The 26301-nt window shown below is 51.6% G+C and overlaps 1 protein-coding gene and 1 long non-coding RNA gene across 3 annotated transcripts in view; one reads left to right on the top strand and one right to left on the bottom strand.

The window, feature by feature from the left end:
- The window catches only part of DISP3 (dispatched RND transporter family member 3), a 127667-nt gene extending 101891 nt beyond the window's left edge, over window positions 1-25776 (top strand). For both annotated transcript variants that reach the window (XM_071767188.1, XM_071767189.1), the window contains 20 exons: window positions 4889-5828; window positions 7242-7461; window positions 8976-9112; window positions 9516-9650; window positions 9876-10036; window positions 10321-10460; window positions 11212-11357; window positions 12756-12917; window positions 13315-13476; window positions 13899-14021; window positions 14579-14715; window positions 15371-15552; window positions 15995-16125; window positions 16233-16408; window positions 17365-17491; window positions 18280-18425; window positions 18598-18757; window positions 19080-19193; window positions 20143-20309; window positions 21200-25776. In XM_071767188.1, the coding sequence (XP_071623289.1) occupies window positions 4889-5828; window positions 7242-7461; window positions 8976-9112; window positions 9516-9650; window positions 9876-10036; window positions 10321-10460; window positions 11212-11357; window positions 12756-12917; window positions 13315-13476; window positions 13899-14021; window positions 14579-14715; window positions 15371-15552; window positions 15995-16125; window positions 16233-16408; window positions 17365-17491; window positions 18280-18425; window positions 18598-18757; window positions 19080-19193; window positions 20143-20309; window positions 21200-21562 (4029 nt within the window). In that variant the 3' untranslated portion in view covers window positions 21563-25776. The remainder of the gene's footprint in view (window positions 1-4888; window positions 5829-7241; window positions 7462-8975; window positions 9113-9515; window positions 9651-9875; window positions 10037-10320; window positions 10461-11211; window positions 11358-12755; window positions 12918-13314; window positions 13477-13898; window positions 14022-14578; window positions 14716-15370; window positions 15553-15994; window positions 16126-16232; window positions 16409-17364; window positions 17492-18279; window positions 18426-18597; window positions 18758-19079; window positions 19194-20142; window positions 20310-21199) is intronic.
- Window positions 2068-16120, bottom strand: LOC139806914 (uncharacterized). Its single transcript, XR_011730395.1, has 4 exons — window positions 16032-16120; window positions 13887-13948; window positions 3749-3846; window positions 2068-2238 (listed from the first exon to the last, which is right to left on the bottom strand). It is a non-coding gene; the product is annotated as an uncharacterized lncRNA (long non-coding RNA).
- Window positions 25777-26301: the final 525 nt, after the last annotated feature.

Raw genomic sequence — 26301 nt, 5'->3', positions numbered from 1 at the left:
TTGAAAGGTGCCAGGTTTAGTACTTTGAAGCAAATATTCTGGGACAATTTGTTGTGTTCTTAAAAAACCCATCAGGATACAGATTCATGGAATCTCAGAGGATCATAGAATGTTTTGGGTTGGAAAGGACCTCGTTTAGCTCCAGGTCCCATGTCAGTGCCATTCTGAGCACTCTAAGGAATGAGGTATCTTGTGTAAGCACTCAAAATGTGTGTCTATTTTTTCCTTTTGAGCTCCTGCATCTGTCAGATGCAAACTACACCACCCCCTCCTTCTCCGAGATGCCAGGAGAAGATTCAGTTCAGTCCTCTTTGTTCAGCCCTCGGATTCTGTCGTGCCAGGCAGTCTTGAAAAGCTCATGAGGAAATTAATAATAATTCTGCCTCTGAGCCAGGCTTGAGCAGCGTGCAGGAAATGAGGTGTGAGACCACACACTGAACACTGAGGAGAGAACAAGGTAGCAAAATAGCTGCTGGGTTCAGGGAGCATCATCCCTGGCATGCAGGGGTGGAAGCAAAACTGCACTGCAAGGCATTTGCAGAAGGGGGGCAAATTGAGGATGCTGTGTCAGCCCTGAATTTGGCATTTCCTGGCTGGTGAGTGCTTGACTTTGCAGCTAATCTTTCCACAGTGTTTTGGGCATGTAATTATGAGCAGAACTAATCAGTGCTTGTCAGACACCTGGAAGAGCCAGCAGGAGATCCTCGATGTTGGAGGCTGGGAGTGCTCCAGCTATCCTCTGCCTGTCCTGAAAACAGGTCCATAGGTCATGGAATCATTGAGGCTGGAAAAAACTTTTGAGACCATTGAGGCTGACTGGTTCCTTCTGTTCCCAGCTGCTCTTATCTCAACCAGGGTGCAAAAGTGCCTGTAAGGAGAAGGAGAGGTAGGACAGCAGTGGCAGAGGACAGCTCAGTGCATGCTTGGGCTTTATTTCATATATAGCTTGGGAGATCAGACACTCCTCTGCTCTCCATATAGCCCTATTTGTTGTCTTGCCCCCTGAGAGCAAGTGGAATTGCAGATGATAGGGCTTAGAATATATTTTTTCAGATCATTCTGCTGAACTTTTTTTTTTTTTTTTCCCAGAAAACAGATATTTACATCATTGCCCTGCAGTTCCATCAGCACTGTGCTGCTGGAGCATTTTGATGTCATTCTGATCTGCAAAGTGCCCGGGGTCTGGCAGTGGTTTTTGTGCATTTTACCAAAGGATTTAAAACAAGTGGGAAGGGAAATGAAAAGGGCTCAGAAAGGAAATAGATTAAAGCCTTGTTGCTGCATTGTGCTGTTCTGCTGGAAAAAATAGACTTGCTTGATTAATAATGGTGGAGCCAGCCCAGCCAGCAGCTTAAACCAGTGCCTTTCAGCAGCTTGTGCATCTCTTGCATCCCCCTGAAACAGGGCCTGGGTTGTATCCTCAGACTCAGGTTCTGTTTAATGGCTGAATTAAACCAATATTTTCAGGAGATTCAGGTTCAGGTGCCCAGCCTTGAGGTACCCTGGGCTTGCTTTACTTTGCCAGCAGTGCAACACCTCTGAAAGTCAGATTACCAGTTAAGGGCCCCAAAGTTGTATCTGATTCCTCCTTCCTCTTCCAGTTTTCCCACTCATGAAAGGAAAGCAAAGGGCAACACACAGCTTATCCACAATTACAGCTGTGTGGGCAAAGGGAGAGCAGGGACTTGAGGAAGCCACTCTGCCTTGGGTTGGAAAATGGGATTTCCTGATCAGATGCAGAGATTCAAGTGCAAAGCAAAGCTCTGGTCCTGAGCCTCAGTGTCAGGGTGAGCCCTGCTTTAGGGTGGCTGTGCAGTCATGGTGCCCTCCAGTTGTTCACTCTGGAGCTGTGCTCTGGGTTCTTCAGCCTAACAGGGCCTGGGGGGCACCCTGTCCATTCCTGCATCAGCACTGCACCAGGGGCTGGATGCTCTTGGGCTGATTTTGCAAGCACCAAGGACATTGCTGTCCCTCTTAGAGGAACTTTAGATGGCTAACAAAGGGGTCTAAAGTGACCTTTGGAGAAAACTCCAAGAGTTTTCAGGACTACAGATAGGACCATAGAACTGCTGGCTCTGCTCTGAAAGCTTTGCCCATGGGAGAAATGAATGTGAAGTTTAATTATTTTGTCGATAGGAATCTCCCATATTACAGAAATTGTCTTTCCCTCCCCTTCTAGCCTTCTGCTTTCTTCCCTTTTTTCTTTCTAGCTTGCTGATGCACAAGGCTTCCTTTTTCCTGCAAGAAGGAACAACAGAGTAATTGAAATGGAACACTAGTGAGGATTTTTAATCTGAAAGTCAGCATTAATTAGTCAGGTCGGGTGTAATTAGTTTCCCCATCTGTCACTGCCTTTCCCCAACTCATCAATGACTTTCTTCTATCCTAGATTTCACTGCAAAAGAGCTCTTGTCATGTGGGAGCTGCATGGGTCTTCCTCCTGGTTGGGGTGCAAGTGACAATCCCTGTGGGGCTATTGGGATCTCAGCTGGATCCCAGCTGCTGCAGGAAGAAGGCTGTTGGCTTTGGAAGGGGCAGGGGGCAGCCCAAAAAATCTGAGCAGCTACCCCAAGTGGCTGCATCAGTGCCTTTTTTCTAAAGAAATGGGTCCAGGGCTCATAGAAGGGCTCTTACCCTCTGCTCCTTCCAACCTGGAGCAGACTAAGCTTGCAGAGAAGTGAGGCAGAGCTTTGGGAAGGGCTGCATACCCTGAAATTGAAAAAGTAACTGAGCCCTGATTCAGTGCTGGGAGTACCTGGGTAGTCTGGGAAGTGGTGGAGCCCCCAAGCAGAATTCAAGCAGAAAAACCACATTTTCCTCCCCTTCTGTCTGATTTCAGGGCTTATCTCCCCCGCCGATTCGGTTTGCTGTGGCTTGGGTTGGATGAGCTTTCATCCTGACCCAGACAGCATCTGAGGAAGGAGGTAAAGCCAGATGAGTCCTCGGGGTGATGCTGAGTGAGCTGTGTCTGGCTTTGCAGCTGAATCATGTGGTAAACTCTCTTTTGAAGGTGGTTCAGAGCTGTGGTGGAACCAGGGCAGGATGCAGGCAGGTGCAGGGGAGGCTGTCAGCATCAGGGACAGCACAGCCCAAGTGCCTTCCTCCCTACTCTTGTCCTTCTGCCAAATCTGGATCCTGTCCTGACCCTGTTCTCATGGGAGTGCCAATAACCTGGGGGCTTTTCCAGGTTTTGCTGTGCTGGGGTTTACACCAGCATCAGGATTTGTACCAGTCTGTAGCTAGGGGGTAGAATGCCTTGGCTTCCACGTGTCGTGGGTGTCATCTGTTACAAGGTGGGGTTTGTGGTCTTCAGGAGAGGAGGTGTGAGAGCCAGAGGAGGATGCCTGAGGTCTGATCACTTCCCTGAGTGGAGGATTTAGCTCTTGGTTAAAAAATAAGATAGTGTGATCATTTTCTGCTGGCTTATTACTATCTCGGTCTCTCTCGTTTCCCTTTCTTGTCACGCGCCGGCTCTTCTGTTTCAGGATTAGAATCTTCTCCCTCCTTCTCCTCAATAAATGGGAAATTATTATGGCTCTTTACCTCTCTTTCTGAAGAGAGAATCTACATGCTCCTGCAGTGACTCCATTCTGTTGAAGGAGAGCCCAGGCTGGTGGGGGAAAGGGGAGCTGGGTGGAGTGGAGGAAGCTGCATGTGCACACCAGCTCCTTGGGATGGGATGGGATGGGATGGGATGGGATGGGATGGGATGGGATGGGTCAGGTTGGCACCCACATTCATACAGCACCTGTCTGAGGTGAGCTGAATTTGTTGCTTGGTTGTCTCTTAGAGGCAGAGGGGTGATAGCACTGGTCAGCTGAGCATGGGATGGGAGTCACTGAAGTCCTGTTAAAATAGAAATACTGAGTAAGAGCAAAGTTCAAATTGCTGCTGGCCTGTTTGTGAATTCCTTGCAGCTTTCAGGGTGCAGCAGGGAGCTGAATCTGCTCAGTGAGGAGGGGATGGAGGCCTTGCTGCCAGGAGCTGGGAAAAGGGGTGACACTTAAAAGGTCTGGGCTTTGCTCTCAGGGACCACCATCTGTGGCTTCTGGGCTTGGGAGGCTGCCAGGCAATATCCAGGATGGGCACGTGGGGAAGTCTGACATCTGTGTGTGCTGGTAGCCTCCTGCAGAGACAAACATGGGCTCATCAGGGAGGGCTTCCTCCTCATTCCATGGGGGCAGTAACTGCTTTTGCTTCCTGGTCGTTCAGAGGAGCTGGAAAAAACCACTCAGTAAACAATATCCCAGAGGGGTGGAAGGAAAACAGAGCTGTCCAGCCCTTTCCCTTCCCACACTGGTGGTAAATAACTGGAGCAGGGTTACAAGTGCTCCAGGGGGTCAGTGTGTACAAGTTCATGGCTGCATGTGTGTGTCTGCAGGTATGGGTTGCTGTGCTTCTGGTTCTGTGTGTTCAAACACCTGCTGTGTGGGAAGGATGAATCCTTCTGTGTGATAGAGCTGGGGAGAAATCTATTGCCAGATTTAAAGAGAGGAAGAGAAGGTCCCTTTCATTTTTCATCTGGTAGCATGAGAAGCAGGTGAGCTCATTAAATGTTCCTGCTGCTGCAGTCTGAGCAGCACCCTGTGAATCTCCTGCTCTCTCCCTGCCTGCTGTTCCTGGAGCCATGCAGAGCCCTCCTCTGCCAGAGCACCAAGTTCTGGGGCTATAGCTTGAACTTCTCCCTTCTCTGGTTCATCTGCCAGGCAGGGGGTGGGATACCCCGTGGCAAGCCTGGTGTTTCAGTGGCTCTAGGAAATCTGTGGGATTGAAGAGAGGTTCTGAGAGAGATGGAGTCTGGCTCTGCCCCTGGGTCTGCTGCTGAGACCCTTTGGCTGTGAATTCATGGCTGTGCCTGCTGACTGCTTTCCTCCTCCTCTTTGTGTAGGTGCTGGACATGGACACAGAGGATGACCCCTTGTTACAGGATGCCTGGCTGGATGAGGAAGATGAAGAGGTAGCCTTCAGCTCCAGGAAGAGGCGGGAGGGTGCTCCGCTCTGCGGGAAAAGCCCCTGCAGAGCCAGGCCCCTGCGTGTCACCCTGCCCGTGTCTGGCTTCTGGAATATCGTTGGCTGGGTGTTTACCAACCCTTACTGTGCTGGCTTCATCCTTTTCCTGGGCTGTGCCATCCCGGCCGCTCTCGCCATCATCATGTTCCTCCACTACCCAGCCCTGGACATCGACATCTCCTACAACGCCTTCGAGATCCGCAACCACGAGTCCTCTCAGCGCTTTGACGCCCTGGCCTTGGCCCTCAAGTCCCAGTTTGGGTCGTGGGGACGGAACCGCCGGGACCTGGCTGACTTCACCTCGGAAACCCTGCAGAAACTCATCTTTGAGCAGCTCCAGCAGCTTCACCTCAACTCCTCCCGGCTCGGGGGGAGCGGGCGGCTCAGGCGCAGCGCAGCCCCGGGCAGGACGAGCTCCCCCCGGCCCTGCGCCCGCCTCGGCCCCCCGGGGAACCAGAGCTCCCGAGTGGGGAGGGGTGCTCCCCGCTGGGATTATTCCAGCACTTACATCAGTGCCAACACACAGACCCACGCCCACTGGCGCATCGAGCTTGTTTTCCTGGCCCGGGGGGACTCTGAAAACAACATCTTCACCACCGAGCGCCTCGTCACCATCCACGAGGTTGAGCGCAAGATCATGGATCACCCCCGCTTCCGGGAGTTCTGCTGGAAGCCCCACGAGGTCTTGAAGGACCTGCCCCTGGGTTCCTATTCCTACTGCTCCCCTCCTAGCTCCCTCATGACCTACTTCTTCCCCACTGAGAGAGGAGGGAAGATTTACTACGATGGCATGGGACAAGACCTTGCTGACATCCAAGGTGAGCTGAGGGCCCTGGGTGAGGGCTGCCATGTTTAAGGCGTTCATCTCCTGCAAGGCCAGGCAGTCCCAGCTAAGAGGGGCAGAGGGGAAGGTGCTGCCTTGAGGAATTATTTTCTGCTCTAGGGCCACTGTTCTACCCTGAAACCCCAGTCATGGGTTGAGTGAGAGGGACAAATGAGGGGGACATCCAAGGTGAGCCATGGGTGAGGGCTGCCATGTTTAAGTTACGCATCTGTGCACCTCCTGCAAGGCCAGGCAGTCACTAAGAGGGGTGACTGCCTTGGGCAGAGGGGAAGGTGCTGCCATGGAATTATTGAGTTTTTATTATTTCTTGTTCTAGGGCCAGTCTTCTGCCCTGCATCTCCTGGGTTGAGTGAGAAGGACAAATGAGGGGAGTCTGACACTGTACTGACCATTGTCCCCTGTGAAAGGCTGAGGCACCAGAGAGTTGTCAGGGCTTGGACAGACAATAGGGATGAGCTGCTCTGTACTGGGGAGCTGATGAAAGAAAGAGGTCTGTGGGCTGCTCTGGAGCCTGAAAGGCAGCTTGTGAGATACCAGGTGGAAAGGTTTCTATAGAGAGAGGGGGAGGAAGGCCCTGCCTCCTCCTCCCAGCTCTGTACACTGTGCTGTGCCCCTCTAGTCAGGCAGAGACTTTGGATGGTGGAAAAGAGGTGAATCACCAGGAGTCTGTGGGTGTGAGGTGGCCGTGGGATGAAGCCTCCATCTGTCTCCCAAGCTCAGGCTGTGGATGGGATGGGAGCTGTCCAGGAGCCATACAGGGAGCAGGCAAAGAATTAACTCCATCTGCTCTACTGAGTAACAGGTCTGCAACCAGAGCAGGAAGGAGCATAGTTTCTGGGTCTTTCTGGTGTGAACTCGAGGGAATTTGGATTTTGGGAGTAGACAGACACATCTCTTGCTCAGAACTAGCTGAATACCCCCATCTCTGCGTCCCTCATGCAACCAGATGACAGAGCTACCAGGTCACAGCAGAGCCAGGACTCCTCATCTCCATAGGGGTTGTTTAGCTCCTGTGTGTCCCGGTGTGATGGAGCAAACACTGTCCCAGTGTAGGACACGTAAGTGAATCCAGCAGCAGGAGTATTGCTGGAGGTGTTGTGTGGGTTGCTGCTCAGGGAGGTGTGCTTCAGAACACAAGTCAGGGGGATGATGTGTCCCTGGTGGGAAACTGCACACGGGCAACATTGCCAGGAGAGTCTCAGAGCAGAAGTAGAATGTGAGGCTTTGCAGTTCAGCTTTCCCCAGCTTTCCTTGCTCTCTGCAAGGCAGCAGCAGTCAGCATCACTCTGATGAGAGCCAGGATCACTCCCCATTTCCCATTGTCAGATTAAACCCCTGTGCCAAATTGACCAAGCGGCACCTCACTAAAGCAGCTCTGCTCCTGCAGGGTCCCTGGAGCTGGCCATGACCCACCCTGAGTTCTACTGGTATGTGGACGAGGGCTTGTCTGCTGAGAACATGAAAAGCTCCCTGCTGCGGAGTGAAATCCTCTTTGGGGCACCCCTGCCCAACTACTACTCTGTGGAGGATCGCTGGGAGGAGCAGCGCCACAAGTTCCAGAACTTTGTCATCACCTACGTGGCCATGCTGGCCAAGCAGTCCACAAGGTGAGGGGCTGTGCCTTGCAGGGAAAGGCAGGGCTCGGGGGGATGGTGCTTTCTGTCACACTGAAGGAGTGGATGGAACAGGCCTTGCTCTGTCAGAGCTCTGTCTTAGGGTTTGCACAGGGTTTTTTTGCAGTTTTCACGCTGTGGCATTTGGGCTCACCTGGAAGGCAGAGAAGGTTTGGCAGGCCAGCTCAGACTGCTGGTCAGGCTCCAACAGTGGCCACAGTGTAATGGTGCAGAGGAAGGAGAAGCAGCATCTGCTTTGAAGCTGGGTGCAGGCACAGGGTGAGGGAGCATATGGCAGAAAACCACTGATGTGCTTCCCCTTAATGCCACTTCCTACTGCAGCAGCACACCAGGGATCTCAATAGAGACAATGAAAGGGAGCCAAAAATTAAATCCATTGTCTGCCTTTCCACTCAGCCCCTGTCTGGCTTGAAATCTGTTTGCTTCCATCTGAAGTCCAATTCCACTGGCTCTAACAGAGCTGTTTCTCTGCCTTCCTGGTCTGAATTCAGCCCCAGCTGGTCTGGTGCAGAGGATGAATGGTCCTTGCTCAAGGCATGAAGCTGTGGATCCAATAATGCTTGTGTCATTCCTTCAAGAAGTGTTTGTTACAGGGAAATGAGGAGGGGAGTTTCAGGGCAGGGTAAGTTTTAGGAGATGCAGGGGTTTTCTTTTACCACCAGGCCTGTGTTACTTTGGTTGAACAGAACATTGCTGAGTGCTTGTGAGAAGGAGATGGTAAAGTGGAGCTAAAATCATAGCTGAATATGGGGAAGGCAGTGAGTCCCAGGGTGAGTGCCTTCTCATTCTCTCTGCCTTCTCTGTTGCTCAGACTCTCAACAGCTCCCAGAAGGTAGGGAGAGTGAGCTTCAAAAGCAGAGTGAAGTGCAGACAGCCACAGCCCCTTCTCAGCAACGGGCTGGCAGTGATTTCCAGTTATGGGAAGTCAAAAGGGAACTGGGGCCAAGGCTCAGCTACGAAGCTTGGATTCCTATTAGCCTCCTGTGGTGCATTGTTACTGTACTCTGGTTAAATTAGCTTGGATTATTTCCACTCAGAGCCTGCCTCCAGAAGCAGAAGCTGGTAAATCATAAGGTTTCTGATAAGCTTCCACTCTGCCCACATCTCCTGGTTATTACCTTTGTGCTTAATGTAATAAGCACTGATTAGGATTCCAGATGGAATTGGCTTTGGAGGCTTCAGGAGCTGTTTGCTGACAGCAAGAAGTCTATTAGTGCCAAAGACCCACCATCCACTGGAGGAATTCTGAAAATATTAGACCAGCTCTTTTCTTTTTCCCCCTTCTTGTGTGAGTTTCACACCCAGCAGCAGCCTCCTCCTCCCTCCTCTCCCCACTGACCTCTTCCCTCAGAGAACTCCCAGGCTTATTAGAGCAGCGCCCTCCTTTTTCTCTGGAGGAGACGTTGTGCTTTGTGATCTCCCCTGGCTCTGCTCCCTTTTACACTCAGCTCTGCCTCCTCCTCTTCTTCCACATCTTCCCCTCCTAGCAAAGTCCAGGTGCTGTACGGGGGGACGGATTTGTTTGACTATGAAGTGAGGAGGACCTTCAACAACGACATGCTGCTGGCCTTCATCAGCAGTAGCTGCATAGCTGTCTTGGTCTACATCCTTACCTCCTGCTCAGGTAGGCTGCTGTCACCTGGAGTCAGATGGTGCTGGGATTCCTGGTGTCTGTGCCAGCCCCAGGGGAGGCTCTGGTGCCAGTCTAACTCTGTGGCACAGCAGAATGATGCAAGTCTGAATCTCCAGAGCAAAGATTTGTGGGCAGGGTGAGGGGAAGGCTCACAGGAGAACAGGAGTAAGGTGCAAATTCCCACCTAACTGAGATGGTTGTAAAGCTGAAGTAATTTCATAGCTGGGCCTCAAGGGAAGGAGTCTGCAAGCAGTACCCTTGCAGCCCTAAACTATTCTCTGTCACCAACACCCTTTGGGAACCTGTATTTCACCAGGACAGGTGGGAGGTGTCTGTTCTCAGAGGGGGTGGCTGCAGTACTGTTTTTTTCCATGATGTTTTTTGTCTCCTGTAGTGTTCTTGTCATTCTTTGGCATCGCCAGCATTGGGCTGAGCTGCCTGGTGGCTCTGTTCCTGTACCACGTTGTCTTTGGGATCCAGTACCTGGGTATACTCAATGGTGTGGCTGCCTTTGTCATTGTGGGGATTGGTAAGCATGCCCTGACCCCAACCCTCCTGTGCTGCCTCCCCAGAGCTCCTGCCTGCAGGGGAGAGGAAGGTGGTGGCGGCAAACACAGAGTAAATTATCAAACCCTTTCCCTCCATTACCTGTGAGTGAAATATTTGCAGGTCAGGTGTCGAGGGGATGTTAGATTTTCAGCACGTGTGCCTCCTGTGAGCAGAGGATCAAAATCTCCCCCCTCTGCTTTTGCAGGGGTTGATGATGTCTTTGTTTTCATCAACACCTACCGCCAAGCCACCCACCTGAAGGACCTGCGGCTCCGCATGATCCACACTATCCAGACAGCAGGCAAAGCCACCTTCTTCACCTCCCTGACCACAGCTGCAGCATATGCTGCCAACATCTTCTCTCAGGTACACTGCAGCTTTGCTATTTGGGGTTTTCCATTTCTAACAAGAGGCCCTAAAAGAGGGAGAAGCTGCCAGCACTGTCTTTGCGTCCTCTCCTCCAGCACGGGGGGCATACTGGACTTGCTTGCCCTTACCTGCTCTAAGGCAGTGGATGCTGTCCCTCTATCAGTATCCAAGGCAATATTTCTTATGCCACTGATCAAACAGGATACCTCTTTCTGGCCTGATGTCTCTCCAGCTCTCCTCTCCTGTTTGACCCCAACTCCACGTTCTCTCTCTTCACATAGATCCCAGCCGTGCATGACTTTGGACTCTTCATGTCCCTGATTGTGTCCTGCTGCTGGGTAGCTGTGCTCTTCACCATGCCAGCTGCTCTTGGAATATGGACCCTTTATTTGTCCCCACTAGAGAGCTCCTGCCAAAGCAGGTGAGCCCTGGAGCCTTCTTGAGTGGGTGGGAAGTTGTGAACTCATCTCCCAGGCAGTGTGCAAATCCCTGCCCTATCCCCTCAGTCTCTCTCAGCATGGCTTTGCCATTCCCTGTTAGTCTCTAACAAGAGAAATTTAACCTCTGCCATTCCAGACTGGAGAGAAGCAGAAGGGCCAGATCCCAGTGTCATTCCCCCTGGTGCATGCACAGCTGCCTCCCAGGGCTCAGCCTGCAATGCCAGTCCCACCTCTTTGTGGAAATCCACGGAGTCTTGGAGCCATTTGTGTCCTCAGAGCACTTATTATTGCACAGCTAAATGCTCAAGCTGTGGAGATGGGCACTCCAAAGCAGACAGATCTAATTGCTGTAAGCACAAGCAGGGCATACAGATTTGTACTTGAAAGTCAGCACATTTCCTTCCTTTGCCCCTGCTCTTTAGCAGTGCAGGTGACCTGGTCTGATTTAATTCATTAGCAGAGAGCTGAACTGCTGAAACCCTTGTCACTCAGTGCCCAGCTCATGGCCCAGCCCTGCTCTCTGTATCCAGCCCACCCTGCTCCTGCTTTGCCATAGCAGCTCAGCCCCTGACCTCTCAGCACTTAGCAATGGAAATTACTCATGGCAGTACCTGATGTCTTTCCAAGTAATTGGAGCAGGCTGTTGCAGCTCTCCCTGACACTGAAGGAGCCCGTGGTAACTCTGTGCAGGGTATGTGTGGTTTAAAATTCATGCCTTTGTCTCCAATCCAGCTGCAGTCAGAAGTGCACCAAGAAGAGTGCCTTGCACCTGGCTGAAGATCTCTTAATTGCCTCAGAGGCCCCCTCCAGAGCAGGCAGAGAGACTCTTCCCTATCTTGATGATGACATCCCACTCCTCAGTGTGGAGGAGGAGCCTGGTATGTACCTGCTGTGCAGTGCCTCAGAGGGACCACACTGCCCTCTGCATCCTCCAGTCCCTTCTGTCTCTGCCCTTGGTCCATGCCTCAGTTTTCCTGCTTTTAAGCTGGTGGTGGTGGTGTCACAGGAGGCTGTAGGAGTCTGACCTCACTAATGGTTGTAAGTTGCTTTGAGATCTTCAGTGGGTGTCAGCACATGCTTTCCTACCTGCTTTGCTTATCCTCTTGGGTGGGTTGTACATTCTGGCTAGAATCACTAATTATGTAGAATGAAAGTTCTAATCCATAGCACTAGGACAGTGTATTTTTGAGAAAAGAAAGACTTTTCCCCTCTTCCCTGCCATTCAGAGCAATGCATTTGGGCAGCAGGCATGAGAACACTGTTTTTCTCCAGCATCACCTCCTCAGAGCACCCCTTCCATTATGGCAAAGACTTGTCTGAGAGAGATCACATAAGCAACCTAGAAAAACAGCCCAGAATTTCCCTCTCTCTTGTTAGCAGGAGATAATCCTTCTGGCCCTGACTGAAGATCAGGGTGCTGATGGGGTCATGCTCTGCTCTACTTGGCTTTTAAAACGTGCTGAGGTCTTTTCCTTTCAACCTCCCAGCAGGAGTGGTCTGGGCAGTGAGTAGCCTTCAGGCCAAGCAGCAAACTGGAACTGGAGGAAAATGGAGCAGTGAGAGCCCCATCAATCCCTCCCAGCAGTGTGCAGACCCCCTCGCAGCAGAACAGGCTCTGAGCTGCCTTTGATGGGCAGCCAGCTAAGCTTTGGCACTGTGCTGCAGGAGCTGTCTCCTCCTTAGCATGCCAGAGCCACAGGTGATGGTAATATATGGAAATAACTCCTTCCCTTGAACAGGATGCTTTTCTCTGGGGCCCCCTGGGCATCAGGTAACTTGTGAAGAAGCAAAGCAGCTTGTTCCAGTTGGTGCCCAAGCATGGTTTGTGTGGCAGCTGTAGAGCATGGCAGGCAGACACTGACTGCAGGACAGGTCCCTTGGCAGCCCTGAGCTGGAGTCAAGAGCTCAGCCAGGAGCCAGGCTGCCATCCAGAGGAAGTCAGCTGGGGGGAGTCAGATGCAAGACATGCTTAGTGGGACAGGTACACATTTTTCTTGGCCCCAGAAGCATGCAGTGTCCCTGTGACCATATGGGCAATGTTAGTGAGATCTGGCAGAGGGAGAACGGGCTGAACAGGCTTTGGACTGAACCATGGATTTAGGAGTGGAGCTGTCACATGCTGTTATGGCTTGAGAAAGATGATTCCTGTGACATCCTGGCCTGGGGCTGACATCTCCTTAGCCTAACTGGGTTGTACAGCACCTTGCAGAAGATTTTTTAGAGAGGTTTTGTGTGAGAGGCGTGATACTGAGACTGCCTTTGCTTTCTCTCTCCAGTCTCCCTGGAAATGGGGGATGTCCCCTTGGTATCTGTGATGCCAGAAAATCTGCAGCTCCCTGCAGAGAAGAGCAATCGGGGGCAGCTGATAAGTCACCTGCAGGAGCTGCTGGAGCACTGGGTGCTGTGGTCTGCAGTGAAGAGCAGATGGGTGATTGTGGGTAAGGAAGGAGTGGGTATTCTCTCTGCGTGGATTTTGACAGCATCTCAACCAGTCCCCAAGCCTTGGTTATTAATGACAACAGATTGAGAAGGGGGACATGATACATAGCTTCTAACCCAGTGGAAGAGTGTCCCCACTCCTTAAGGGAACTGCATGAGGAACTCTGAGACTTTTCCATCCCTGTCCTTTCATTCAGGTCTGAAATGCCAAGTTCTGAAGGGGTCACCCAGGCATGGGGCTCATGACAAGAGAACCCAGCTACCAATGGGCTTGAGGGGCTCTCCCTTTTTCCTGCTGAAAATACCAGCTTCCAGTCACACCTCTGCTGTCTGAGTCTGTGCTAAGTGCAGGATGCCTGTAGGGTCCTACACTCTTACCTGGCCTTCTCCTTGCAGGGCTTTTCCTCCTGGTTTTGCTCCTGTCCATATTCTTTGCCAGCCGCCTCCACCCAGCCAGCCGGGCTCCAGTCTTGTTCCGGCCAGACACAAACATCCAGGTGCTCCTGGACCTGAAATACAACCTGAGTGCTGAAGGCATCTCCTGCATCACCTGCTCAGGTGAGGGTGCTGCTCCCCAGCCCATGGTGGGTGCAGCCTGGCTGAAGCCCTGGGTTAAAAGGTGAGCTAGGGGTAATGTTGTTTAAATCTCTCATTGGAAGTTGGGAAGACCTCACTGAAGGGAGGTGCACTCCGGGCTTGGGAGGCTTGAGCTGACTTTAGGAGTGGAGTATTTGGAAAAGTAGCATCTGCTTTGAGAATGATCTGCCTGAGTGGTTTTGCTGGAGTAATTCCTTGATAGTCCATGAAAAGTGATCGTGTTGACTCATAAGTGACAAGCCAGTGACCAACTGGGGGATTTGTGGCTCTGTGTTCCCTGCTCAGAGCTGGTGTTTGATAGCAGAGTCTGTGCTGTGGGCAGGGCTGGTAGGTCTCTTGTCATGCCATGCACACTTTCCTCCCTGACTAACCTTGTGTGACAGGTTTGTTTCAGGAAAAGCCTCACAGCTTGCAGAACAACATCCGAACCTCCCTGGAAAAAAAGAAGAGGGGCTCAGGGTCACCTTGGGGAAGCAAAGGGAGCATAAGTGATACAGGACAACAAGGTAAGAAGGGTATGATGAATTTGGCCACATTTGGGTCCAGAGCCCAAGGGCTTTCTCAGGTTAAAACTAAATCCTATAATCTGAAGAACTGATGGGGAGTAATTCTCTTCAGACCCTGCCCTGCTGAGCCCTTGTTTGATGCTGGATGTAAGAGGCATCTTACAACCCCCCTTCCTGGAATGCTCTAGGATGTGCTCCTGTAACCCAGGTGGCAGGACAATAACAAATCCCTCTGGTCTGCATCATCTGGATACAGGGCTGGGAGCTCACAGCTGTTGTGTCCCAGTCCTGGGTCACAGCCTTGTGGGCAGGCTGTGAAGAGAGTAAATTCAGCCTGGTTTGCAGGGTGTTTTCTGGGTAAATGGTATTGGGCCGGGTCTCAAGATGACATGAATCAGGTGGCTGTCAGGAATTACTGCAGCTCAGGATCTCTTTGTGAAAAGCTTTGAAAGGTGTGCAGGGCAGAGGAGGCAGCAGACCCTCTGCTGCTTTCCCTGTCTGTAGGATTTGCTGGTTTGACAAGCAGCATGAGCCCTCATGGCCTCTGTTTTCTTCAGATCTCCAGGGCACTGTGTACATCTCCAAGTCCCGAAGCAAGGGCAGACCAGCCATCTACAGATTCTCCCTCAATGCCAGTGTCCCTGCCCCCTGGCAGATGGTGTCACCAGGAGATGGGGAGGTGCCTTCATTCCAGGTGAGTCAGTCCAGGGATGCTGGACCCCTCTATCAAGAGTGCAGCACTCAACAGGTGAGCACAAGAGCCTCCTCCTGTCTCTTCATTGGGTCTAGGGTAGCTCAGGGTGAAATTTGCAGGGCCTTGCAGTCAGGTAGCTGTCCTGGTTTGGGCCAGGATAAAGGTGATTTTGCCTAAGGAGGGCATTGTGCAACATGAAGGATTCTACCTCCCAGTGCCACCATACTTACCTGTTGCTATGTGACTGTCAGCAGTGGCAGCAGGAGTGGGGGTGTCTGTGGAGATCAGGTGAGATCTGGCATCATCAGGCAGCTGGATTCCCACTGCTTCCTCCCATCCATCCACAGCCACAGGCAGCAGTGCTTGTGCCCAGGCCACGTTGGGGACACACATATCCCCAGGAGGACTCGGGTAGGGGACAGAACCTGGACAGAACCATTCAGCCTAGGCCACAGGGAACTGGAGGGGGGGATAGTGAGGGACTGGGCAACCCTGGGAAGGAGGCAGGCTGAGGGCTGGGCTGGGTTTGTGCCTGCAGTGCTCATTCTGTGTGGCTGTGCTGGTGCTCAGGGAGGAGGGGAGTGTGTGATGCTAATGTGCAAGAGGCTGCAACCCTGTGGAGTTAAGTGTCTGTTTTCATTAATCCATTGCTCAGGTGTATAGAGTGCCTTTCGGTAACTTCACCAGGAAGCTGACAGCTTGTGTGTCCACAGTAGGGCTGCTTAAGCAGACGAGCCCCAGGAAGTGGATGATGACCACCTTGTCCTGTGACACCAAGAGGGGCTGGAAGTTCGACTTCAGTTTCTACGTGGCCGCCAAGGAGCAGCAGAGAACACGGTACCTTCCAGACCTGACCCAGGGGCTGGCAGCAAAACCAGCACAGCTCAGTGGCTGATGTGGGATGCCCAAAGCCCAGTGCAAGTCCTGCTTTCAGTTAGTGACATTCATGGCCTTAGGACTTGCTGCAAATATTCCCTGTCTTTGTGAAGTTATTTTGCGGACCCGTGGCATCGTTAAGGTGCCACAGGCTTGGCAGGACTGGGCCTGGGGACTTCTTTGGGTGGCAAAAAGACATGGCTCATCTTGCCTTTTGCCCCCTGAGCTCTTGGGTGGAACCAAGTGTGATGTGAACCAAACGTAATGTCTAGGGCTCCAGATCTGAAGTTGCTCAGCTTCTTCTTTCCTGCTGTCCCTGAGAATGTCTGTTTCCGTGCCATGCTTTGGATGCATCATCTTTATTCCCTCCAGTCCACCATAACAACCTTTCTTTGCTGCACAGGAAACTGTACTTTGCCCAGTCACACAAACCACCTTACCATGGCCGAGTGTGTGCAGCACCTCCTGGCTGTCTTCTCAGCTCCAGCCCAGATGGACCCACCAAAGGCATCCTTTATGTCCCCAGTGAGAAAGGTAAGCTGAGGAGGACTTCCTCAGCCATGTCTGGCTGTCTGGCCCAGAGAACAGGACTTCTTTTTGCTGCCTTCTGATGTAACCAACCTTTCTTCTCTGTCTGCCAGCAGCACCAAAAGCAAAGCTCTCAGCCACTTCTGGATTTAACCCTTGCATGAACACGGGCTGCGGGAAGCCTGCGGTGAGGCCCCTGGTGGACACAGGAGCCATGGTGTTTGTGGTGTTTGGGATCAGGGGTGTCAATCGCACTCATCACCCGGACAACCACGTCATTGGAGACATGGTACACGGTTCTGCATGCTGGACAGGCCTGCCCAGGGCTGAGGAGTGGGGGGAGGTCTCCCCAGGTGGTGTTGGGTTAATCCCCACAGCGTGGGCCAGAGGGATGGAATAGCAGAGTTGGTTGCATTGTGATGAGCCAGAAGTACGTCCCTCTGTTAGCAAATTCACTGATAATGGAGATCAGGAAGCCCTCACTGAAATAGCTTCAGACTTCTTGGGAAATCCCCTGTCTGAGTGCAGTATCTAACCTTCTAATTTTGAGTCTAAATCTGGCTTTCCTGGGGATTTTAGAAGCGAACGCATCTTGAGCTCAGTATGAGAACCTCATTACACATTCAAGATCCAGGGAACTGATATTTTTCTCTAATTGTTTATCTTGTTGTGAGATGTTAACATGACAAAATACAAATCGGTTGCTCTGGGGAAAGGTTACAGAATGTGACTTTTCCAGGAACAGCTTATCTCCCAGATCTGATACCTTGACATATTCACAGCCTTTCCCCAGCAGAATTATGCTCAGTCGGGGTCACTTGGCAGATGCTTTTCAGCCTTTTGTTCTTCCTGCCTTCTGATTTGGGCATCAGGAAGGATCAGCCTTTGCCTGCTTCCTCTGGAGGGGGAAAACATGCAGGCAGTGGAGAGGGCAGAAAGCTGGAGTTTTGTGCTGGGGGGCTGAGCTGCTCCTTAGGCAGACCCTGATGGCTTCGGGCACGGCGTGGTGGCTCTGATTTATCAGTGCTTCTGTCTTCCTGCCTGATTTATTTATTTTCTCCTGGGTTGTCTGGTGAGGCAGAGATACCTGGTGGGTTTTTCCCACCCTATATATAACCTGTAGTTTGTGTAAGCAAGTCCCAGGCTGGGTAGCCAAGGAGAGAACTCAGCTTCTGCCTTCTTTTGCCAGTTGCTGTGTGGATGCCTCACGTGTGGTGCTCTTATTGTTGTGTCTCCTTGTGAAAGGGCAGCGTTATCTATGATGACAGCTTTGACCTCTTCAAAGAGATTGGCAACCTGTGCCACCTCTGCAAAGCCATTGCCAGCAACACCGAGCTGGTGAAGCCAGGAGGGGCTCAGTGCCTGCCCTCTGGTAGGTAGGACTGATGCCAGCCACAGAGTCCTTGGGGAGATCCTTGGGTCCCTGGGTGGAGACTGCTTCTCAGCCTCCTGTCTGAGGAGTGTCTGGCTGCTGAGGGCTTTTAAACCTCCAGATCCTGGCGTGCTGAGGCAGGGAAAAGCCAGGGAGCTGCCAGTCAGTGTGAAGGCAGGCAGTGCAGGGAGGTGTTCCTTGGCAGTCAGCATTCCTGATCTGCCTGTTTGCACCTGAGTCACAGCCCAATGGATCATCCAGCCCGTGCTTCTGTGTGCTGTGCCACCTGTTTTGGGGATGAGGAACACATAGCAAGTGAGACAGACTCCTGCTCTGCAGCTCTGCTTGGCAGCAGTGTTGATTTGAGTTGTTTGTTCAACAGCAAGTAAGAAAGGATGGCTGCTTCTTGCTGTATCCTTTTCTTTCCAAGACAGTTTTGCCCTTCTAGAACATGCCCCTGGCTGTGCTTTCTGGGAGATCAGAAAGAAAAATGGTCCCTCTAACTCCCAAGATACTGGGCACGTTCTTCAGGATTTAATCCTGTGATGATAAGAACAGAATTGCATCTGTTCTTTCCAGTAATGGGTGTTGCTGGTCTTACAGTCTTTTGGACAAGTAAATATCTGCTTAATGCTTCCTGAAAAACCAGCATATCACAGCTGACAAATTGGGCCTGTAGCTCTTTTGTAGGGTTTGGGGTTTTTTTCCTCCCCCTACCCCCAGCCTCTTGCTCTGATGTGTTGTTTCCTTTCCTTGTCCTCCATCCTTTGCTCTTTCATTCTTTCCAGGATACAGCATCTCCTCCTTTCTGCAGATGTTGCACCCTGAGTGTAAGAACATCCCTGAGCCAAACCTGCTGCCTGGCCAGCTCTCTCATGGGGCAGTGGGGGTGAAGGATGGGAAGGTGCAGTGGATCTCCATGGCGTTTGAATCGGTGAGCACACGAGTGTGGCTGCTTGTGCCACAGTTCACTCTTACCACGAGAGCTCAGGCAAAGAGCTGGTGGCAGCCGTGCCTACGTGCCACTGGTACACCAGTCTTTCCTTGCCATGCACACCCTGTCCCAAAGAGCAGGGCACACAAATAACGTGTTCATCTTCCTACAGACAACCTACAAAGGGAAATCTTCCTTCCAGACTTATGCTGACTACCTGAAATGGGAAACATTCCTACAGCAGCAGCTCCAGCTCTTCCCAGAGGGTTCTGCTCTCCGGCACGGCTTCCAGACCTGTGAGCACTGGAAGCAGATCTTCATGGAGATCATAGGCAAGTGACTGCCATGTTTCTCTCTCTGAGGAGCCCGTGCCCTCCTACACACCTTCCCAGCTCACTGTTCCAGCTGGTGTGCCTGTGTTGTGTCTTCAGTCCCTCACCATTTCTGTGGGAACTCCTTCTGCCCAGATTCTGTCAGATTCCTTGGCAGATTCCAGGGCAATAGAAGGGAGGCAAGAAGTTGATTGCCCACACCCCACTTTCCCATCTCTCCCAATGTGAGTGCCTGCCTGTTTTCCTGCCAGCAGGGATGCAGTGCCTTGCTCATCCCAGCTGTCACTTTTCAGTAGTTAAATGAGATGTTTTTCTCTTCCAGGAGTGCAGAGTGCCCTGTACGGTCTCGTCCTCTCTCTGGTTATCTGTGTGGCTGCAGTGGCAGTGTTTACCACTCACATCCTCCTCCTGCTACCTGTGCTGCTCAGCATCTTAGGTAAAAAATCTCAATTCCAATGTGTCAGGCTTCCCTTTTGTCTGAAATCAGTGGGCTGTGGCACTGCTGAGTCTCTGGTGATTTGAACTGAATTGCTCCTACTCTGTGTAAACCCTTCTGGCTTTCCAGGAGCCAGCCCTGATACACCCAGGTGAATGGGAGGAAGTCTCAACAAATGCACAGGAACCTCATTGGGAAAGTAGATTTGTGTGTCTAATTCCCAGTGTGTTTTATCTACACAATCCCTTCTATTTGTTTAAATAAGGGTTTTAGCTACACAAATGCCATCCCTGCCTGTTATGTATAATAATGTGATTAAGTCCCACATGCTCTGAATAACAATTGCACTACTTCCCAAGGATCTGTGCCATGGCTGCTGTTTCCAAGCAGTGGGAGATTTTAAAAGCTGAATATTTTAATGGTTTTGTTGGTATTTGAAGGAGATCTGTAAATAGTTCCCTCTGCCTGGTCGGTGCTTTGACGGGATTGTGGGCTAAGTGTGTTGCTAAACTTCTCAGTTTAAAAATGAAATCTATCATTTTAAAACCACTTACTCTCCCACACATGACTCACAAACAAACATCACTCTTTGTCTTTGAGAAAAACCTCAGTTTCTCTCAGCCTGTAACTCTCAGCAAGCAGAACAAAGGGCCCTCTTCTCTGCAGTGCATGTGTGCACACAGACACAGCTGCCTGGGCTTGGGTTCATTTCACAAGTCTAGATGGGCACCAGTCTGCCAGTTTGCCAATATTTATCCAAGTGCTTCTCTGTACCCAGCAGGTCCTGGGCCCTGGGGGCAGTGGGAGGTGAGGGAAGTGTTTGGCTCCATGGGCAGGAGGAGAGGGTGTGACAAGATTCAGACCCACAGGGGTGTGATCCCAGATATCCCAGTGATGGAATTCTGTCAGCTGTCCTTTAAATTCCTCTAATGTGACCTTCTTCACACAGGGGTGGTCTGCTTGGTGGTGACCATCATGTACTGGTCTGGCTGGGAAATGGGGGCTGTGGAAGCCATTTCCCTCTCCATCCTCGTTGGCTCCTCTGTCGATTACTGCGTGCACTTGGTGGAGGGCTACCTGCTGGCAGGGGAAAACCTGCCCCTGCACCAGGCAGAGGTGAGCTCCTTCCTTCTGCAGCCTTGCATCCCCTCCCCTGTCCTCCATGCCATGCAGCTGTGGTGCAGGACCTCGGGCATGATGGCCAAGGGAGGATGCACCTTGCCAGCCTCACAGCGTGCCTGGGCACTTGTCCAGCCAGAGACTGCTGTCAGCTTCTGTGCCTCAGGACAATAAACCCACTGGGAGTCCACCCCACGTGGTTGTCCCTTTCTTTCTGGCCACTGCTGTGTCCAAAGTAAGGCCCTTTCATGCCTCAGCAGACAGATTGGTGCTGGAAAGGTACAAGAACACTTGCTCTGTAACCTCTGTGTTGTAACCTGATGGCTGCTGGCTCAGGCTGCAGGAACTGCCTGGGCTGTGCTCACACAGCAGCTCAGTCCTGGGCCAGGACCCCATGAGCCAACCCATCCTCTTAAAAGACTAAAATCTTACTGTCAGGGTTTAACACAGGGCTGGCAATTAAACTGAATAAGAGATGATCTCTATTAATGCCCCTCTCCTCCCTGAAAAAGGAAGGAGAGAGAATAAGGGAGAGAGACTGATGGGTTGGAAACTGAACTACCCAGCTTTAATGAAACAGTAATGATAAATAGGAAAAATTACTAAGTATATACAAATATACTCAGCTCTTCTTGAGCTGCTCCAGTGTTGGGCTTCAGTCCTGCTCCTTTGGGGCTGTGCTGGGAGGGAGGAGAAGAATGGGGAGAGAAGAGGCACTGCTGCTCTCAGCTCAGTCCTGGTGGCTTAAATCTGTGCTACAAACACCCTATAGACACTGGCTGCAAAAGGACAGGACAGAAAATCCCCTCTATCCTGTCCCAAAGCAGGACACCCCATTTCCTTCTCCTCCCTGCTCCTCACCCCTCCTTGCTGTCCCTTTTCTCCAGGACCCCACAGCCTGTCGCCAGTGGAGGACGCTGGAAGCCGTGCGCCACGTGGGGGTGGCCATTGTCTCCAGTGCTGTCACCACAGTGATTGCCACTGTGCCCCTCTTCTTCTGCATCATTGCCCCTTTTGCCAAGTTTGGGAAGATCGTGGCCCTCAACACGGGAATCTCCATCCTCTACACCTTAACTGTGAGCACAGCCCTGCTGAGCATCATGGCCCCTGGCACCTTCACCCGCAGCACCACGTCCTGCCTCAAGGCTGTGGTGGGAGTGCTGCTGGCTGGCCTGCTGGCTCTCTGCATCTGCCTCACCCTCATCAAAAGTGGATTTAAGATCCCTCTGCCTAACGGGACAGCCCTGTAAACCCCCCTCGTGCCCCAGAGCCAAATGCTCTGTCCTCTTGCTCCCTTTCTTTTTTTCTTTTTTTTTCTTTTCTTTTTTTTTTTAAAGGATATTTTTTGTAAGAAAAAAAAAGAGGAAAAAAAGCCCCCTTTTTCCAGAAGTTTTTCAACCCCAGATGCACTTTATTTTCTAATGAGTTTTGCTCTAAACTGGTATTTATTTCAGTAGTGATGGATGGATGACGGACAGTGAGGGCTGCCCAGGGAATACCTCAGCCTGTGAGTAGGAGGGGAGGAGAAGGTCTCCTTCTCTCAATTTTCTTTCTACTTCTTTTATTTTTTTTTTTTCTTCTCTTTCTTTTTCTTTTTTTTATTTTATTATTTTTTTTAATGAACAAAGCTTTCTGGAACCGCAAAGCTAGAGGGGGAAAAGCTGGGATGGCCACCTGATCCCTTTCAAAACTTTTCCCTTTGTCCCTCCCCTTGAGGTGAGGTCCTGTCCCCATGCCAAGCCTGTGCCTCACTCCCTGAGCCTTGGAAAAACAGCAGGGAGCTGTTGGACAGGCCTGGGAAGTAGCATTGTCTGGACCCCTGTGCCCAAGCCAGCCAAGCTGCAGAGAAGTTCTTAGGGGTGTCATTCTGAGATCCAAACTGGAGATGTTGGGTGGCACCACCTGCAGTGCCCTTCATTGTTTGCAGGGTCCATCAGGTCACAGGGCTCTCCCCTTCTCTTGGAAGGGACAGTGCAGCTTTCACTGGGATCTCTTGGGTCTCTGGGCCAGGGGTGCAGTCAGTGCCCTCAGCATCCTGCCCTCCTCTCTCTCCCTCCTGGCAGCCCTGAGGCCAAGGCAGAACCCAAGCCCAGTGCTACCTCCTGCTCAGTGGGTGACCTCACCCTCACTGCCTCTGCTCTTCATGGTGGAGAAAAAACAGAGTCTTGAAGTCCCTGCAGAGCCTCTTGGTCATGGCAGATGGCTTTTAGCCTGAGGAGAAGCAAAGTACCGGGGCCAGGCAGAGCCCATGCCTGGTGGCATGCATGAATAAACAGTGGTGCATCCTCTGTGGGAGCTCAGAGACACCTCCAGGGTGGGACAAAAGTGCAGCAGAGCTTCAGCCTGGGGCTGCTGCTTGCTCAGAGCAGATGGTTTGTATTAAAGTCAAATGAAATCCCAAACCAGTGCCATTAACAAGTACATTTGAAGCATCACTGATTCTATCATACTTTAAAAATGGAAATAGCTAAGTATGTGTATTGATAGGCAGTACAGCTGGTGCTCAGCAGAAGGGCAGGGCTGGGGCCCACTGGGAGATGCATTAAACGTTGCCTGCAGGGATGCCAAGAGGGAAGGGTGACCAGAAAGCAGCCTGACCCCATTTGTTTGCAAGATCCTGTGTCCCTGGTGGCTCTGTGTTCTCTATCTGGATTGACCCCCTTTTTCAGATGGAAATTCCAAGAAGCCCATCCCCACTGCCAGCCAGCTCCTGGGGACTGTGCTTCTGCTTGGCTCAGTGTATCCCTGCTCTGATCCCTGCCAGTCTTACACCTGCACATCGTGTCAGCCCTGGGAAACTGGAGCAAATGCTTGTTCCTAAAGCAGGTTCCCCAAGGGGTCAGCTGGAGGGAGGAATGCCTGGACAGGAGTCTTGTTGGCAGCAGGGCAAATGCAGAGCAATTCTGCTGCAGGCAGTGAGGGTGAAGAGAGCAGGAGCAGAACAAACCTGGTTTCTTCCTTTCCATCCGTGGTGCAGCTGAGTTCCCCCTCTCTGCAGTGTTAAATGTTCTTTGGCACCTTTATAATGAACCCTGTGCCCGTGAATAAATGGTTCTGGAAAGGATTTTTGACTTCTCCTGAAGCTGTGCTGCTTTGGTGGTGGCCATGCACAGTTCAGCCCCAACACTGACCTGTAAGATCATGCTTTGCCCTGTGGCTGTTGTACAAATTGAACCACTGGTGGTGCCCTGAGCACTCCAAAGTGGCAAAGAGAGGGCAGGGTGCTGATGTGCTGAGGATACCCAGCCCCTTGAGACCCATGGGGCTGTGGGGGGGATGCAGGGCAGTCCCTGTGCTGCTCCCAAGGATTCTCTGCTTGGCAGCTTCACCTGAATTTAACTAATAGTTCAGAGTCCTTGGGGTGATTAGAGTTGGTGGGGATATATCCAGCTCATCAGACAAGAGAATAAGGTGCTGAGTGCACCCTTAAAGGAAGTTGCTCCTTCTATGAGCAGGAAGAAACCTTGAAAGGTCTTTAAGACAAGGCCTATGTGAGCTTTGAATCCTGTGAAGTTTAAAGCTCATTTAAGCCCCTGGTCTCCTATGTCTGTGCTCACTCTATCAAGGCTTGGGAAGTGTCCCTCTGCCAGGGGTATTCTGGACACACCATGCTGGGACCATTCATTCACCCACTCTTAGAAAACAAAGATTGATTTCAAAGTAGCAGAAAATCTTTTATGTCTCTTGGGTCTGATCTGGCAGTGTCTGATCTGCAGGAGAAAAAAAAAAAGAGTTTTTAGCACCTGAGAGGATCTGTCCTGTTTTCTGGAGCAGACAGGAAAAGAACAGGCTGTCCTACTCCCTCTTTCCTGGCCAGCCAAGGCTCACATGGTGCAGAAGGGCTGGCTGGCACTTGCAGGAGTGTAGAGCTAGAGCAGATGATTCCCAAAGGCATTTTGAGGAGACTGTGCCCCTCCAGCAGGGAAACTGAGGCAAGGGAATTTATTCCAGATTGCAGGAGGATGGCAGAAAAGCTGGGAAGTGATCTTAGGTGATGCTTCTCACTGCAAAGACTCACTGGATGGTGGTGAGCAGAAAACTTGATTAAACATAGTCATGACACTTGTCCTAAGATCTAATTAGGCATTTTTCCTGTCCCTGTGTCACTCTGCACAGCTCTGGGGTCAGAGTGGCCAGGCTTTTTTCCATCTGCTGTGGAGTGAAAGAGGCTTAGAGGTGAGGCCCAGCCTTCCCCCAGATGCTTGCAGCACTCTGATCTCCCCAAGCAGCTGTGGAGATAATAAATCATCTCTATGGAGGCAGCATCCTCCTTGGCATTGGAAAATATTCATAAAATTATAGAGGTAAGAAAATGGATGGCTTTATCTGAGCAAATGTGAAGGTGGGGCTGCCAGCCCTGCTGGGAACCCGTGCTCCAAGGCAGATGCTTGTAGCAATAAAAAGCAAAGCCTCACCTGTCTGGCACTGTTCTGGGAGCAGATGCTCACCCTAAATTAATTCCTCCCACATCTCTGCCTCTCTCCTTTCTCTGATGACTCCTCTGCTTCCCAGACCATCTCTTGGGTCCTGTCATCTTGCTGAGCAAGGTTCAGCCTTCTCCCTGGTAGCTGCCTGAGCCCAAGGTGGCTCACAGAGCCTGGACTAAATGTGGATGGAGATTGTTTCAGGGAGAATTTCTCAGGCAGAGGAGGTTGGGGAGTTAAACTTCATACAAAGATATCAGTTTTGATCTTTTTAAATAGCAGAACACGGCAGAGCAGCCTTACTTGAAAGAGAATGCTCTGATTTTTCCATTTCAACATAAGCTTGCTGCAATTAAAAGACATGTACATGAGAAATGCCTTCACTGGAGCAAACCTGGATGTTGCTTTATGCCATGGCTTCAAATTCTTTTAGCTTATCTTGCACTGGATTTTCTTACCAGAGCAGCCTGCCTTCCTGGGAGGTCATAAAAGGCTTTTTATTGAACCCTGTGGCAGGGATAAATCCTCCCATGCTGCCCACCAAGTCTCTTGGCTCTTTCTCCTGCAATCACTCCTCACCCCAGGCAGCAGGCAACCCATAGTTCATGGGTGATGCTTTTTCAGGCCTCTGCTAACCAGGAGCCCAGAGCTGGGTCTTTCAAGACCTCTCTCCACAGGAGGACACCGAGGTCGGGCTGTTTGTCTCTCTGCTTCTCCTTTGGGCAGCTGCTGGAGGAGATGGGAGGGTGATGGCCAGGACCAAGAGGCAGAGCAAGGAGGAGATGAGCTGAAAGGTTTGCAAGGAGGGTGGGAAGAGAAGAAATGGGAAGGAGGATGGTTGGAAAGGCCGCGGGGAACACCCCAGGGAGGGAGGGCACACGTGGGGTGCAGACCTCGGAGCGTCGGTTCTCAGAGTGACGTAGCACAATTCCTGGTGTCATGTCTGGTGTTACTTTTTGTAAGTCGTCTCCTACCCTCACTATTTTCAGTGTTCCTTGATTTTTGGAGACTGTTGTAAATAAAAACTTTTGAGATTCGCACCTTTGGATCTTTCTCTCCTCGGGGTCGCTGCTACAGGGCCGGGGGCTGGCACCGAGGTTTTTGTGGGGTGTGTGTCAGGAAAGCAGTGGGGATGCTCCCCCCCTGCACAGGGTTGTTCCTCCTGCTGAATTCAGCCCTCTTGAAGCCAACTTAGCACCTTCGGAAGAGCTGACAGTCCAGAAAAGCCAGCCCAGGGTGTTACACCTCTCTGCAAGGCTCAAGTGGGAGCTTTAGCTGAGTTTTCTGGGGACCTTTTACTCCTCCCCTCCATATGAAGCTGCTTGCAGTGTATGGAGGTTCCGCCTCGGTGCTGACCCAGTCAGAAGGGGATTCAGCACTGCAGCTTCTCACACCACACAGTGCCCGGCATGAGCTTCAGGTCAGGGTTTTGTTCTGTGTCCTGTGCCCCAGCAGCCGGGCTGGGAGGCGGTACCGGGCTGGGAGGTTGTACCGGGATGCGAGGCGGTACCGGGCTGGGAGGCGGTACCGGGATGCGAGGCGGTACCGGGCTGGGAGGCGGTACC

The sequence above is a fragment of the Heliangelus exortis genome, chromosome 23 (genome assembly GCF_036169615.1).
Source record: "Heliangelus exortis chromosome 23, bHelExo1.hap1, whole genome shotgun sequence".
NCBI classification, from domain to species: Eukaryota; Metazoa; Chordata; class Aves; order Apodiformes; family Trochilidae; genus Heliangelus; species Heliangelus exortis.
Note: the sequence above shows the minus strand (reverse complement) of the source record. Positions and strands in the feature narration are given on the sequence as shown.